This window comes from Myxine glutinosa, chromosome 7 (genome assembly GCF_964187855.1).
Source record: "Myxine glutinosa chromosome 7, kmMyxGlut1.1, whole genome shotgun sequence".
NCBI classification, from domain to species: Eukaryota; Metazoa; Chordata; class Myxini; order Myxiniformes; family Myxinidae; genus Myxine; species Myxine glutinosa.
The window spans coordinates 106,529,478-106,545,087 of NC_136267.1; the positions used below are offsets into that span (position 1 = coordinate 106,529,478).

Here is a 15,610-nt window from a genome sequence, read left to right on the forward strand (position 1 = left end):
TAACCACGTGACCGGAACCCACCTGGCGGCGTAAACTCAAAATAACCAACATGCGAAAACAAAAATGCAGCGCTATACGACAGAGATACTGTACTTGCACGGCAAGATAACCACGTGACCGGAACCCACCTGGTGGCGTAAACTCAAAATAACCAACATGCGAAAACAAAAATGCAGCGCTATACGACAGAGATACTGTACTTGCACGGCAAGATAACCACGTGACCAGAACCCACCTGGTGGCGTAAACTCAAAATAACCAACATGCGAAAACAAAAATGCAGCGCTATATGACAGAGATACTGTACTTGCACGGCAAGATAACCACGTGACCAGAACCCACCTGGTGGCGTAAACTCAAAATAACCAACATGCGAAAACAAAAATGCAGCGCTGTATGACAGAGATACTGTACTTGCACGGCAAGATAACCACGTGACCAGAACCCACCTGGTGGCGTAAACTCAAAATAACCAACATGCGAAACAAAAATGCAGCGCTATACAACAGAGATACTGTACTTGCACGGCAAGATAACCACGTGACCAGAACCCACCTGGTGGCGTAAACTCAAAATAACCAACATGCGAAAACAAAAATGCAGCGCTATACGACAGAGATACTGTACTTGCACGGCAAGATAACCACGTGACCGGAACCCACCTGGCGGCGTAAACTCAAAATAACCAACATGCGAAAACAAAAATGCAGCGCTATACGACAGAGATACTGTACTTGCACGGCAAGATAACCACGTGACCGGGTGGCGAAAGCTCGTAACTCAGATCTCGGCTCGCATCTCAAAGCAATAAACCGCCCGAGCGACGGCTCGTATCTCGAAAAACTCGTAAGTTGGGGCACTCGTAAGTCAAGGTTCCACTGTATATATATATATATATATATATATATATATATATATATATATATATATATATATATATGTTATTGTCGGTTCTGCCACATTACTTCAATTCATTCCTTACCAGTGGTACCATACTTGTCGACAAGATCAACGTCGAGCTCAGGGTTCAAACGAAGCAAGGTCTGCAAGATGGCATCGTTTCCCTTCCCGGCTGCCCACATGAACGCCGTGCGACCTTCCAAGTCTGCTTCATCATGAACCGAGGGATGCTGCAGGAAAGCCTGCACAGTTTCCTACCTCACACGCCATGTCACAGGCAGGCAAAGCAAAAGTGAAAGGTTCAAGTCAAGTACTGTTCAAACTTCAATGCCCGCCATGTTAAATGCCATTAGTCAGGACTGCATTCATGCTGGGCCTTGGTATGAGAGGAAGTACAGGATCGTTAATGCCACACTTTCCTGCAATGGTTACTATACACTCCTCAGCTCCCTCGGGTCTCTCAAGCAATCCTAGGACTTTCCTTTCTCTGTGACGGATGTTTTCAAATATGACTTCAAATATGACGGACCTTTCTCTGTGAGCTAATCTCAGCATATAGCAAGACATATCAGAGTTCAATATTACACTAATGACGAGGTTAATGCTACGTGAAATGAAAATGTAAAATTGCACGGCAATGTCAAAACCTTTGCTTCACTGATGAAAACCGGAAAGAGTCGTCTCCACTTGAGCTTCAGTTGGTGGCTTTTAGTGCAGCTTTGATGCCAACAGATAATAGGAAGACTTTACGAGGTTATTCTTTTCTTGGTTTATTACTCACGCCATCGTACAATATCATAAAGATGAAATATTTATATCCAGTGGATTAAATAAATCTCAAAGCTGTACAAACCACATTCATGTGAAAGTTCGGTGCATAAATAAGGTGGTGTCATTGTCACACACCAATAACAGTTATATCTTGTGTCACACCGATTTTAAAATAAAACATCCATCACAATTTATGGAAAATAATGTTTTTTCATTTTGTTTTGGCCTAATAGCTTCATCAGCACTACCAGCTTCCATATAAATGCAGCTCGACACCGTGCTGTGTATCGTACGACAAGATTTCAAATCTTATTCCGGCAATTACAGCATGACCAGTGAACAAACATCACCTGCCAAGTGAACACGTTGTCTTCTGAATTACTATAACACCTACAATTTGCACTCAGGTATAAATGGAAAAAAAAAACCCCGTTAGTTCTCTAGCCTTAAGCGTAATCATGACGTCACTATTACAATGAGCCCACTGTGACCCCCAATGGGGCCCTTGCAGCATTTTAACAGCCTAGAAATTGGTGATGTCGTTATGTTACACATGGAGTTTGCATCTGAATTTACAAATGCTCATATATGAATATATTTATTTATCTGGTTCCGTCGAGTCGTGGCCAAGTTGTAGTGACGTTCATGATAAGATTTATTCAAACATCCCGATCCTGCACTGCTTCCAGAAGGTCTGGCATAGAAATCCTGGTTGCAGCCATTACCCCATCCACCTGACACATGCAGGGTCTGCGTCTTCCTCTTCTTCCCTCAACCATACACAGCATGGTTAACTTATCCAGACCTTCGTTTTCTGCATGCAAAAATCAACATGTGTCCAAAGTATGACAGTTTCTGTCTTATCATCAGCCCTTCTAATGTACATGGTGGTCTCATTTCTTCAAGCACTGATTTGTTTGTTCTTCTTGCAATTCCATGGACTTTTAAACATTCGTCTCGAACTCCAGATTTCAAAACTAAATATCGTTCACTGTCCATGAATCACGTCCATACATTGCTACTGGAAATACCAGCGCATTCACCATCCTCCTCTTGGTTTGCTTCGCCCAGTCTTTGTTTATCCAGATCTATGTCAATCCTGACATTGCTGTTCTCCGCAATGTCAACCGTATATTAATTTCTACTTTTAATATCGACAGGTGTGTTTCTTTCCACATCATGTCCAATGAATTGAGTTGGCCTCAGGTGGACTCCAATCAAGTTGTAGCGACATCTCAATGATGATCAAAGGAAATTGGATGCACCTGAGCTCAATTTGGTGTCATAGCAAAGAGGTTGAATACTTGTTGCCTCAAAACATTTTAGCTTTTCATTTTAAATTAATTTGTAAAAGTTTCTAAAAAAAAATCCACTTTGACATTTTGGGGTATTATGTGTAGAGCAGTGACAAAAAATGTCAATTTAATCCTTTTAAAATTCAGGCTGTAACACAAAAAAGTGTGAAAAAAGATCAAGGGGTGTGATTACTTTCTGAAGGCTCTGTAGACAGACTACTTCCATCTTTTAACCAACAATCCTGCTGCATATCTGTGTACAGATAGCTGTTAACATTTTGATTGCCTCTTCCCAAACTACCTTGAAGAGTTATATTGGAATTTCATCAGCACCTGGTCCTTTTCCACTTGCTAGCTCTTTCAAGGCCCTACATACCTCACATTTTATCAGTGTTCGTTCTTCCTCATATTCTCTTTCTTCAAAGGTCGTCACCATTTTACTTTCTTGCTTGTAGGGTTTCAATCGAGCACTTTCCTCTTCAATCCACCTGTGTTTTTTTTTTATGTTGAAGGCTCCAGACACACACACACACACAGTCCTCATCGAGGCCAGGCCTTAAAACACCCCATAACATGATCTTATGTCAGATCTTTTCCTGTTATGCTCTTAAGGACCCCCATCCTAGAACTAAACTTTTCTGTGATCTCTCTGATCTTTAAAAAAAGATCTCGTTTTTCCTGCTCTGTTCTCACTTTCTATCTTCATGCATGTCTCGGAAATATTTGTCTTTGTACGTCATAACTTTTCGTTGGAAGTCAGCATTTACTGCTTAATGTCCTCTCTGGATGCGCTTTTGGTTTTCATTCTTCTTTCTGCAATATGTATTGCCTCTTGTGACAGCCATTTAGCCATCTTTCTGCTTGCTTTTGGGAGGATGTTTTAGCCTCTTATTTTACAATGTCTTCAACGTCTTGCCACAATTTGTCAATATCCCCCCCGATGCCTCACTTGCACCTTCAGCCACTTTGATGGTACTTTTGGATGAGTTTTGCAGCCTATTATCGATACATGCAACGGTAATACTGATGATATCGATATAATCGCCTGTCCATAAAGATGGCGGCTACGAGTGAAAAAAAAATTTGGACATCACTGAAAAATGTAGTGACGTCACTGAAAAGCATCAATTGATCACCATAGAACGTAGTGTCAATCGGCATCTTCTTCTCCCAGACCATCTCACATGCTATGCCCTGTCGCACTATATATTGATATATAGCATGGTTCTTAGAAGTATTATGAAGGCGTTTTGTGTTCTACAGTGTCCAAGTATATGAATGAATTTAAATAAAGGTGAAAGAGGTTTAAAGGTGTAAAAATAAATTTATTTGGGTTTTACCATCGTTTTACCCAATGTCTATTACATCACCCTATCTAACACATTACATTAGTTCTTCATTCCTGTTGTTTGTGTCCTTTATAACATCCTTAAAAACAGTAAGTTTCCTGTTTGGAATGATTTTCAATTTTGTTTGACTGCCAGGCAGCCAGAGTAAAAATGTTGTCTCACTCCTCTCTGCGCATGTGTGGTCGGGACAAATTCTGAGCCAAAGTACTGTAAAACGGCAGACTTGTCTTCCTCTTCATGTTTTGATTTGTGTTAAAAATATAACATGAAATTTAAATAAGTTGTTCGTCGATCATAAACTGATGAGACTGACAGACGGACATGGACCAATTGTTTAACCCCGTTTTTCGCTTTGCAATGTAATAATATGCTTATTCTGTTTGTTTGTTGTTTTTTTGTCTGTCTATCTGACCAATTTCTTTTAAATTACTCGACCAGGGACGTTAAAACTCATATTGTTATAATGGTCTTTGTCTGTGGAATTCCGATTGTATACATATATATTTTTCCCATAAATGAATGACCATTTTATGTTTTTTTATCATTCAGTTTACTTAACCGCTACAATTCAACAACATGACGGTGAAGGGGGGAATAAATCAAAACAAGGAAATGAGGCCATTTGGCCAAACATTGATGTGGTGCATTCCTGGGCTAAATTTTGTACAGCTTTAAACATCAATCTTCTTGATTTACTAAAATCTAAATAACCTGATCTTGATTGGGTGACCAAACTTGTTAGATGTAAGAGCTAATCTGTTTATTTGTTTGTTTTTATTAGTCCCCTACCGGTGTACACCGGAGGGGACGATAGGTTTGCACGCCGTCCCTCCGTCCGTCAGTCCGTCAGTCCGTCAGTCCGTCAGTCCGTCAGTCCGTCAGTCCGTCAGTCCGTCAGTCCGTCAGTCCAAGCAAAGAACAGCTTTCCGGACTTTTTTTTCTAAACGCTTAAGGCTAATGCTTTCAAACTTGGCACATGGTTTCCTCATGATAGGTTACAGGTGAAGTTCGAACTTCACGACGTTTCGATCATTTTTGACAAAGTTATGGCACTTTGAACTTTGGAAATTCTGATAATTCCGATGATCCTTAACTTTGTGCCATTTTAAGTTTTAATTTCCTTTAGAAAAGATTTTCTCTGCAATAATAGGACCGATTGAGATCAAATTTTCACCGTAGGGGGGACTCGGTCTGTAGAATATTTTAATGGTAATTATGACGTCACAGGTTACGTGGTTCGGCCGCCATATTGTTTTTCGTGAAAACACGAAAACCCCTTTTTCTCTGCAACGGCTGAATAGATCGAGGCCAAACTTTGCAGGCAGAATCGCATACCCATGACGAACAAAAAAGTCAACGAGCATGACGTCATGCGTCACATGGTTTCAGAGTTATGACGTTTTTAAGCATGAACCTTTAAAACCGAGCTCCTCCCTCATTTTTGATCCAATAGAGGGGAAACTTCACAAATCTGTTCAGCATGTCAGTCTACTAAAATGTCCTTTTGGAATTTGCGATAGGGCACGTGGTTTGGCAGATATCGTTAATTAAACGAAAATATTTTTTAAAAATGGATATCTCTTGAATCGCTAGTACCTCAGACCGAGAGTTGGTAATTATATTTATCACACACATTGCAATACGTGCAGGCTGCTCCACGGAGCGACCTTGCGGGCTTATCAACGAGGTGAGGTGTGACACACATGTGTCTCAGCATACCTAAGATCAAGTTTGAAAACCAGCGTCAACCGTGCATAAAATTGCATATTCGATCATTTTTGACAAAGTTATGGCACTTTGAACTTTGGTAGGGGACATGTATTGCAGCGCAATACTCAGAATGCTTGTTTTTAATAAAATTGCTGTAATAACATGAAAAAGTGGCGCTTTGGGTGATCGAGCGTCGTATCCTCAATGAGGAGAGGGGCAAAGCTTGGCTTGCACCTGCACATTCGAAGATCCGATCCCAGCTAGCAAAACATTTATCTTGTACAACATTTGAAAAAGGTTGTGGTGAAATGTTATGAAAACATTACTTTGTAGGGTTTTGAAAAGCTCAACAATGTCAGAATTATCAGAAAATATTTTCAGAAAACATCACGTGCATAAACATCGTATAAACATTTTCTTCACAATAGTGTTTTTAAAATGTTATTAAAATGTTAATCGATAACATTTAATGATGTTTTTAAAACCTCACCAAATAATGCTTCAACAATGTTTGTCATTATGTTTTTTATGACGTAACAACATTATTATGTCAGCTAAGATGCTCTGTCGGGAATGAAACCCTTTGCATTTAAACATTATTTTATATTCCATATGCAGAATCGAAATCAATATGCAAATCGACCACCGTCTCCACAGGACAACACCGAGTATAATGAGTGGTCACATGATCCTGTATGACTAATAGACAAGGAAATGTGAGGCCATTTGGCCCATAATAGACCATTTTTTAAATTTTAATTCTTTTAAAAGCAATGAATAGAATTTTTGCAACTGCTGTTAATTTTTGCAATGGCTGTAAACAACAGTCTTTTTGATGTTTTACTAAAGTACAAATAACTATATCTTGATTCTGTTACCCAACATATTATATATATACTGTATATACAGACTTGGCATTTAATATGGAATTTTTTTTTTTTCTTGACTTGGGTGTACTTTCTTGACTCAGTATATCAATCTGGTGAGTTTCTTTTACACTTTGGTGATTTATTTGTTAAAAGAACCATGTCACTGATTGTCTGTCGCAGCAAGAAGTCAACAACAGGATTATATCACAGGTGGCGTGGCAAAATGTACGGACAGGTGCATTTGATGATTGGCTTCACAGTCGGGTATACAAGGGTTGTTGCGTTCTGTATTAGTGGAAAACTGCTGCACGTCTCCAAAAGTTATTGCCGCTTCCTCTGGAGATGGTCCGTCAACTCAACAATGCTGTTTGTCATGGAGTGGTGGCTTTACGAAATTACGGCATGAAACAGCGTGCTATTGCTCGGCAGTATGGCATCACTCAAGGTCAGGTGTCAAAGATCCTGAAACGAAATGCTCAGAGGGGTGTCCCTACTCCAATACCGAGGCCAGGACGTCCCCGCAGAACCACAAGGAGGGATGATCACCAGCTGCACCGGTTAGTCCGCAATGGCCGTACCAAGTCAGCTAATCGGCTTAGGGCTGAGTGGCAGCAACTGACAAATGTGCCTGTATCCAGAAGGCTAGTCAACCAACGACTGGTTCAAGCAGGCTATCGTGCCAGGCGTCCCCTGAGAAAGCCACGCCTGACCAGACAACACCGCCAGCGCCGATTGCAGTGGGCCAGAGAGCACCGTCAATGGCAGCCAGGACACTGGACTCATGTGATCTTCAGTGGCGAGTCTAGATTTCTGGTCTATCGTCAAGATGGCCGCGTCCGAGTGCGCAGACAAGTGCATGAAGCCCACAACGAAGATTGTATAGTGCCAAGAGTCCAAGCTGGAGGTGGTGGGGTGACCGTTTGGGCTGCTTTTCATGCAGGGGGCAAAACTGACCTGGTTGTTCTGAATGGAAACCTGAACCAGTTCAGGTACAGGGCCATTCTGGAAGAAACATTGCTTCCATTTGCTCGTGCAGCCTTTCGAGGAAACTTTGTCTTCCAAGATGACAATGCACGGCCTCATCGTGCTCGCATGATCCAACACTTTCTTGCTGACCGTGGTGTAGAGCATATGGAGTGGCCTGCCATGTCCCCGGATATGAATCCGATAGAGAACCTGTGGGCAGAATTAACGCGTCCAATCGACCACTTGGACCAGCAGCCGACCTCTGTGCGTGAATTGCGGCAGGCTATTGTCACTGCATGGCAAGCGATTCCTGTCCAAACCTTGGCAAATCTCGTGAACAGCATGCCTCAACATGTACGTGCTCTCCTGAATGCTCCTGGGGGTTACACGAAGTACTGAACTGTAATTTTACTGTCCGTAATCCCATTCGTAATTTAACTTTTGTTTTTGTTAAAAAATATTTTGGCTAATGTGCAAAATAAAGATATACTTCTGGAAAACGTACAGAAGTTTAACACAGTACTGTCCATGAATTGAGTTCGATATCAGTTTACATCACTTTCAAGGATCAATTTATTTGTTTCGAAATGTCAAATGTGGTTTTTGTTTCTTTTAAAGGTCACATTAACAAAATCTAGAATAATTTCAACATAATTCCAATGAACTTTTGGTTCTAAGACATCATGAAAAGTAAGTTCACCCCCACAAAAAAAATATTCCATATTATATGCCAAGTCTGTATATATATTAGTCAGAGTCCTCTAACACAGACATTCAGAAAAATACTGAACAAATGACCAGAGTCCAGGTTGTTATACAAAGTTGGGGAGTGAGGGGGACATCTTGCCCCACTTTGCATGCCAGGAACATCTATCCCCAAATTACTCATGCTTTTAACCTTATGCAAGGCAAAACATATTGACATCTAGAATCCATAACAGGTGTTATTGCACTTTCAGTAAAGTGCGAGACATTTTTACACAGTTAGAAGTTTCTTCATACAGAGCCTTCAGCTGTAAATCGTTCATTCAATGAGGTCGAAGTAGACAGAATAAGAGCCAAGTTTGCTCGCTATAATGGCAATCCTGACGATGACCGCTGCACTTCCCATTGCTGGTGAGTAACTCAATATTTCCATTCTGCCTCTTAAAACAATTTTGATAATGGAGGGAAAGAACATGAACATTTTGAGATCAAACTCGACCCGGATTTCTTTCCATTTTCTTACGACATGACACTTGCATGAAGGGGACTTTTAACGTCTTAGCAACATGGTATAAAACTCACGTTACCAACTATAATTGCCTGAAAGCAAGAAAATTTCCATTTCGCCAATAAATGCAAAAAATAATAATTCTGTAGTGAAAAAAAATATATTAAAAAAAATTCAGCAACAAATAATTCAGGGAGTTGAAGATTCATGGAATTAGGCCAGCAGATTGGGAGAACACTCACATAGATCTCTATGCCGATGCTTACCGTGAAGTTGTTTTGTGCCGCGTAGTGCAATGGCGTGGCACCCTGATTGTCTGAAGGTATGATGCCTGATGTATTTTTCTCAAGAAGCAATGGTACTACTGTTGTACGGCCTGTTCACACAAATAATTGTCACATAAAAACTTTGTACTGAAATTCACACATTTGTAAATGTATAGTGTAACAGTTTTGCCATATAAATCTGTAGGCTTATCATTATATGCACTTGCTTGAGAATGTCAAAATATCCTTTGGGGTATTTTAAAGAGAATAAATTTGCCTGCATAGCTGGTCTTTTTTCTGGTGCTCTGCCCAAAGGAAGGGTCAGCCAGTGCTGCAAAAGCAGCTCAAGGTGAGGATTACAGTGGGTGGTTTGCCTTTCCCTTTCCAATAGTGGTCAGGGTAGGAATTTGTAACTTGTTCGCGGTGTTGGTGGTACGTCGTCTTCTTGAGGGATACCATGGGAACTTTAATGTTCAGTAACTAATGCAAGTTGACGGGCCACAAAGTTTAACGGGACAGCACACACATTGATGCCCTTCCCTGCCTGTGAAACACCAAGGTGATAGCTTACAGCTAGGCCGAGATTCAAACCAAAGCTGGACAACTCAGAGACGAGTGGGCATCAGCATCCAGCTGATACAATAACCAAATTCTACAAGTCTTTTCTTGCACAGCTGTGATGTAATATCCACTATACCTGGGAGACACAGATGCACATATTCTGGTAACCCTCTCCATTATATGCAAGCGGCCAAGTGCCACTTGGGTTTTTTTTGACCCTCTTCGACAACTCAACTTCAATGATCCGAGCTCAATCAGTCACCGGCATTGGGGATTGAATGACAGCTGGAATCGAATTCTATCTACTAAAATAAATATGCATATTTTTCAGAATTAACCTACAGTCTGTAGTTTGTCAAGAGAACATTATACCACATTTTTCAAATCGCTGTGAAGTTATTCCCCCCACCCCAATACACCCACATCCCACAATCTGCCAAAATGTTGTTGTCTTTTTTTCTTCGATTTGATTAGAAGATAGTTTGAATGCTCCATGATTTTCTCACCCTGTGCAAGTGCGTGGTCCATTAGATTGAGTTGTGGTACAGCTGTTAGATTCATGTGAACACTTGTGCTATATTTAAATGCCTCTGCTCAAATACAAATCCAAGACTAACGTCATATCGCCTATCTTCTTTTCATGACATGACATAAGGAAGTTTGGAGCAGTAGAGAAACAGGGCGCTTCTGCAACATTTCAAACTATGGTGGTAACAAGTGACATGTAAGGTAAAGCAATGGAAATCGTACAATATGGCATCAGGACAACTGCAATAAATTCCTAAATTCTAGGCAGTGTGCAACAGGCAGATTAAAAACGCTATGCTGCTCATTGGAGAGCCCAAGGAAAGCAATCTAACCTTACCCCCTCCCCCTCGTTAACCAGTATTGACCTTGACGCAACACAGAGGATCAGCCTGGTATTTACAGCTGCCTGCTGCCTCTGCCATTAACCTCCCGATTGGGGGTCTGGGAGTTTTTATTCCCTTCGAATAAGGTTCTTACAAAGGCCTCTGCCTGGCGTCAATTGCTGTTAATGGCTGTGCAGGGCTTTCTTGCCAATCCTGGATGTCTGCCAACAGTACTCAAAGACTATGACGGCCGGTAATTCTCATCAAGGCACTACCATGTCTTCAAGTATCAAGCAACATATGTTGAACACTAACCACACATAACGAATAAATGGACCGTTTGCAAAAAAAAAATTGAGTTAAACGAATAATACATTTTACCAATGGAATCCTCCTGAGATTACACAATTAGGATGGACCCACATCTATGTTTAAATGCAAGAGGAACAAGAAAGAGAAATTGTGTCAACTTTAATTGTGGCGACAAACTATACACAAACTCTAAAATTGGAGAATTGATTTAAAAAGTAAAATTCTCAATTACTGGTGGTTTCAGAAGGCAGAATATTATTTAGGCTAAAATGAGTGGCAGACAGGACAACCTCGAGACTGAAGACCCACAATATAAACATCATAATCATTGGGAGGAGGAACATCACAGGGCACAAGAGCAATTGCGTGCGCACGTGTGTGCTCACACACACACACACACACACACACACACACACACGCACGCACACACACACACACACAGTCACACACACACACACACACACACACACACACACACACACCTGCTTTATTTCAGCTAAAGCCAGCAAACGTGGCTTTCACAGCCCTTTCATATCATTAGCATAATGAATGAATGGTTTTACCTCTCACATGGAAGAACGAAATCAAATGGGAGAAAGAATGAAGAACTCTTTTTGCTGTGGAACGCCAGTGTCGATCGGCATCAGCGGACATGTAGAACGACGGATAAAATCAACAGGACATTGATTGAGCTATGTTAACCGTCATGGGAAACAAGGAAAAGCTGATGTTTAAGGTTCTCTCCTTTCGTCGGAGCAAAAGAGCAAACTACAGTTTTTTTTTGGGAGCCATCCTATGGGCACCCAAACCTGGATACAAGCTTTCGGAACCATCATTGAATTTCATGTGGTGCAGTTCAGATGTCTATTTGGAAAATGATCATGAGATTCTGAAGATCAGGATGAAGTGGGCGAGCGAGCCTTCATGATAATACAAAGCCGTTGAACTTTGGGTCTCATTGACTTAAGTGGGTGGCATCTGTCCCATCTGTGCAGAGACATCTGTGCTCCTCTCAATGCAAGAGGGACATTCTTTTCCCTTTTTCTTCCAATAAAGGAATTCACTGTTTATGCTAGTTACAGTTTGCTGAGTGTATTCAGAGAGGTCTTCATCCTTCCTTCTACTGTTTGGCGACTGGAATATGCTTTATTCAAGAATCAGGAGGGTTTCTATGTCGACGATGTCTTTATTGACCAGATGTTCACACTTTAAGTGATTATCAATGGCAATCGAGAGTTTAATTCCCTGTGCATTTTTTTGGAGTGCCTCCCCCCACCCATACAATCTGCCCCATGTGTTCATCTAATTCAAAGCATTCAGTATGGAGGGTACATGTGTACTAACGGTGTGGTACATGTGGAAGCACAAGAAGAAAAAGCATAACTTGACCTATTACATCACAGAGTAGTCCACTCAGTTCCACATCACACCTCCTTTTCACCAGAATACGCAAGATGTAATTGGTAATAGGAATGTGGACGACGACTTCAGAAAATCTTATCTGCATGTCCTTTTTCTTGACCTACCACTCTGTCTCAGTGGTGGGGTAACATCTCCATTTACTTTAGTAGGTGGACCATTTTATTTTCTTTGTCAACATAAGTAGGGGGTAAATAGAACACTCAAAATAACAAATCTTTCTGCCGTGTTCCCGCTGCAGACTCTGAGGTGCACAATAACCGGGGTTTGGGGAGGTAATACGTAACATTTGTGACGCACCACGGTCTGCCAAACATCACTCTGACAGTTTATAGTCGGACTGGTAATATAACCCATATTAGACAACTCTATAGACAAGTGTGCTACCTCTTTACAACCATGTCAAACATGTTTTCTTGAAAGTGATTCTTACAATTGGAAATTTACAGGTATTTGGACTGCTCAAGCATGATGAAAGAAGTGGGAAAAGGTGAAGGTTTTGGTAAGGTTTCTGGGAGGGCTGCTGCTAAAAAATCTGACAAATCTGAGGATATGGAACTAAGTTCATGAAGCAGCATTTCAAGTTCTAACTGCATTATTTTAGTTCTAACTACATGAAAATACTGGGAGAGGCCTAGATGATTACACGTATGAAGCATTCGCATTGAGATTATTTTATGAGGCATTTTCCAGGGGGCCATTAGCTACCCCCAACTCCCATGCCCACGTCACTGGCTCATGTCACAAGTGTGAGAGCCACATTGTCAGCACACCATCTGATGTGATTGACATTGCTATTTCCACCACCGAAAGTGGACCGAGGTTATGTTTTCACCCCTGTCTGTTTGTTTGTCTTTTTTATCAGGATATTCCAAAAAATTATGGACGGATTCAGTCGAAAGTTGGTGGACAGGTTGGGAGTTAACAAGAACAAGCCGATTAGATTTTGGTTCAGGTCTGAATCCAGATCCGGCCTATCAATGGGATACAAAACGTAAACTGTTCATTCTGGCAGAGGTATGTGCTCTACCGAGTGCCGTTCTAGTTGATGATGCGGCAATATTTATCATTCAGACACCGCAAATCTCCCAAGTATATTTAGAGGCCTTGATCCTCACAAAATGTGCAGCTTTGCTCCACAGATAGACTTTGTGTGCGATACAGACATCAACTCATCAATAATGGATGTTGAGAGATCGAGTCCACCGACTCAGAATTTGTGATTCTGGGAGCAGAGCAACAGTGCTCTCAAAAACTTTAGACAAGGACTGACATCGAGTAAATTCAAAACGACTCTGTTGAATAGTTTGGTAAAAGAACAACAGAGTGACAGTTATGTGAAAGTGCTACAGAAGAAGCAGCTTTTCATGTGGTTGGAACAACAATGCGATCGTTTTGAAGTGAAATAAGGATCTGTGGAGAGGTGTGCCGTTCCTGACCTAGCATGTCAACATGAAGAGACTGACACATGCATTGTCTGGCATATTAGACATACGTGTGAGTCACAAGATAATTAAAATAAAGTGCTAGCATTATTGAAAGATAATCTGACACTGACGTCATAATCATATTGCTGTATCATTTGAATAACATTGCTTCAAACATTTGGATCAGGGATCCAGGACAAACCATCGTACTCAGGTATGTCCACATTTATTTTGTTGCTCAGTCTCTGGATCCTAAACAATGTTCTGCCCTTCCCACCATACGTGCTTTAAGGGTGTGATTACACTGCATATTTTACCTGAAAAAGAAAAGTACGAGCCTGGAATTGATGAAGAATAAGTAATCCACATTGCATATAACCAGATTTTATCTCCAGTCGAGAAGCATTTATTTGTGCCCTCTATGGAAAACCATAGTTGAGAAGTTGATATGTAGAGGAAACTCAGTTTGTGTTGTTCTGTCAAGCCGCTTCACATAGAATTGAGGAGCATCCCTTTTACAGGATTAGGCAAAGTTACCTGGGCTTAATTCCACCTCGAAGGTCAATTGTGGAAAGATCAAGGACAAAAACTTTGTTTCTGCAATTTGTAAAAGTCCCCACAGTTGCTCCAGTCATGTATTATCCTGCAGAGAATGGCTCAAAGCTCCAGGAAGGCCATTAACAGAGTTCATGGTTTGAAGGGGATTTGATCCCACACGACATTTCTCAACACATGGATGACGATCTCATGGCCGTTGATGATGCAGAAGCAGGAACAATGTAGAGCTCTTCATCTGACTATTCAGAGTGGCATTCTTGATTAAACGAATATTGTGTTATGAAGAAGAAGAACCACCTTAAGAGGCCATTTTCCCCCCACAGAGCAGGTGTTGGCCTTTTTCGGGCACGGTGTCCCCTTTTTTGAAACAATGTTTTATGGCCGGATGCCCTTCCTGCCACCGAAACCCTGTTAGTCGCCTCTTGCGACACACATGGAATTACCAGTGAACTGGTACTCAATTTGCCGACCTCGGAAGGATGACAGGCTGAATTAACCCCCCTGGCGTTAATTCAGCGATCAACCGGGATTCAAACACAGGATCCGAGGACCCCAAGCCGGAACCCAAACCGCTAAGCCAACACCAGGTTATGGAACGATCGATATAAATTTCATTGAACTGATAATATTGGCTAAATGAGAAATATGGAAAATGACAATAAGTACATGGAATAAGCATTTTGAATACGTTCCGTTGCCATAACTTCTGTGTATGAACACATTTAAAATATTAAAATGATTACCTATTAGATAAAGGGAAAGACACTGATTTTGATCCCTTCGGTGTGTTCCGGTTTTCACCCAAAACGTGAGACAGACATGAACTTTGACCCCTAGCTATGGGTCTCTGGCCGAGATGGTGCCTATAAGAAATCATCTTTTGTAAACACCACTGATTGTCCTATTAGAAATATCATCAAACCTTATAAGCTCAGACACAATATTAAAACCCACCTTAGCTCTTGCTCTCCTCCTTTGGACACTGTTCTTTATGTGATTTTCTTTTCTTCTATTTACAAATTATATGGCTTAGTGATTCAAAATGGCCTTAAAACGATCATTCATGGCTTAGTGATTCAGCCTGGGCATTGCATCAGCAGCACAGCCGTGCCCCAAGAAAATGATGCAGTTTTTTTTTTTAC

The 15,610-nt window shown here is 41.1% G+C and overlaps 1 protein-coding gene across 1 annotated transcript in view; it reads right to left on the reverse strand.

The window, feature by feature from the left end:
- The window catches only part of INVS (inversin), a 481,353-nt gene that overhangs the window by 125,898 nt on the left and 339,845 nt on the right, over window positions 1-15,610 (reverse strand). Inside the window, exons 8-9 of the mRNA XM_078782093.1 lie at window positions 9,341-9,450; window positions 984-1,155 (exon numbers count right to left, since the gene is read on the reverse strand). Of these exons, the coding sequence (XP_078638219.1) occupies window positions 984-1,155; window positions 9,341-9,450 (282 nt within the window). The remainder of the gene's footprint in view (window positions 1-983; window positions 1,156-9,340; window positions 9,451-15,610) is intronic.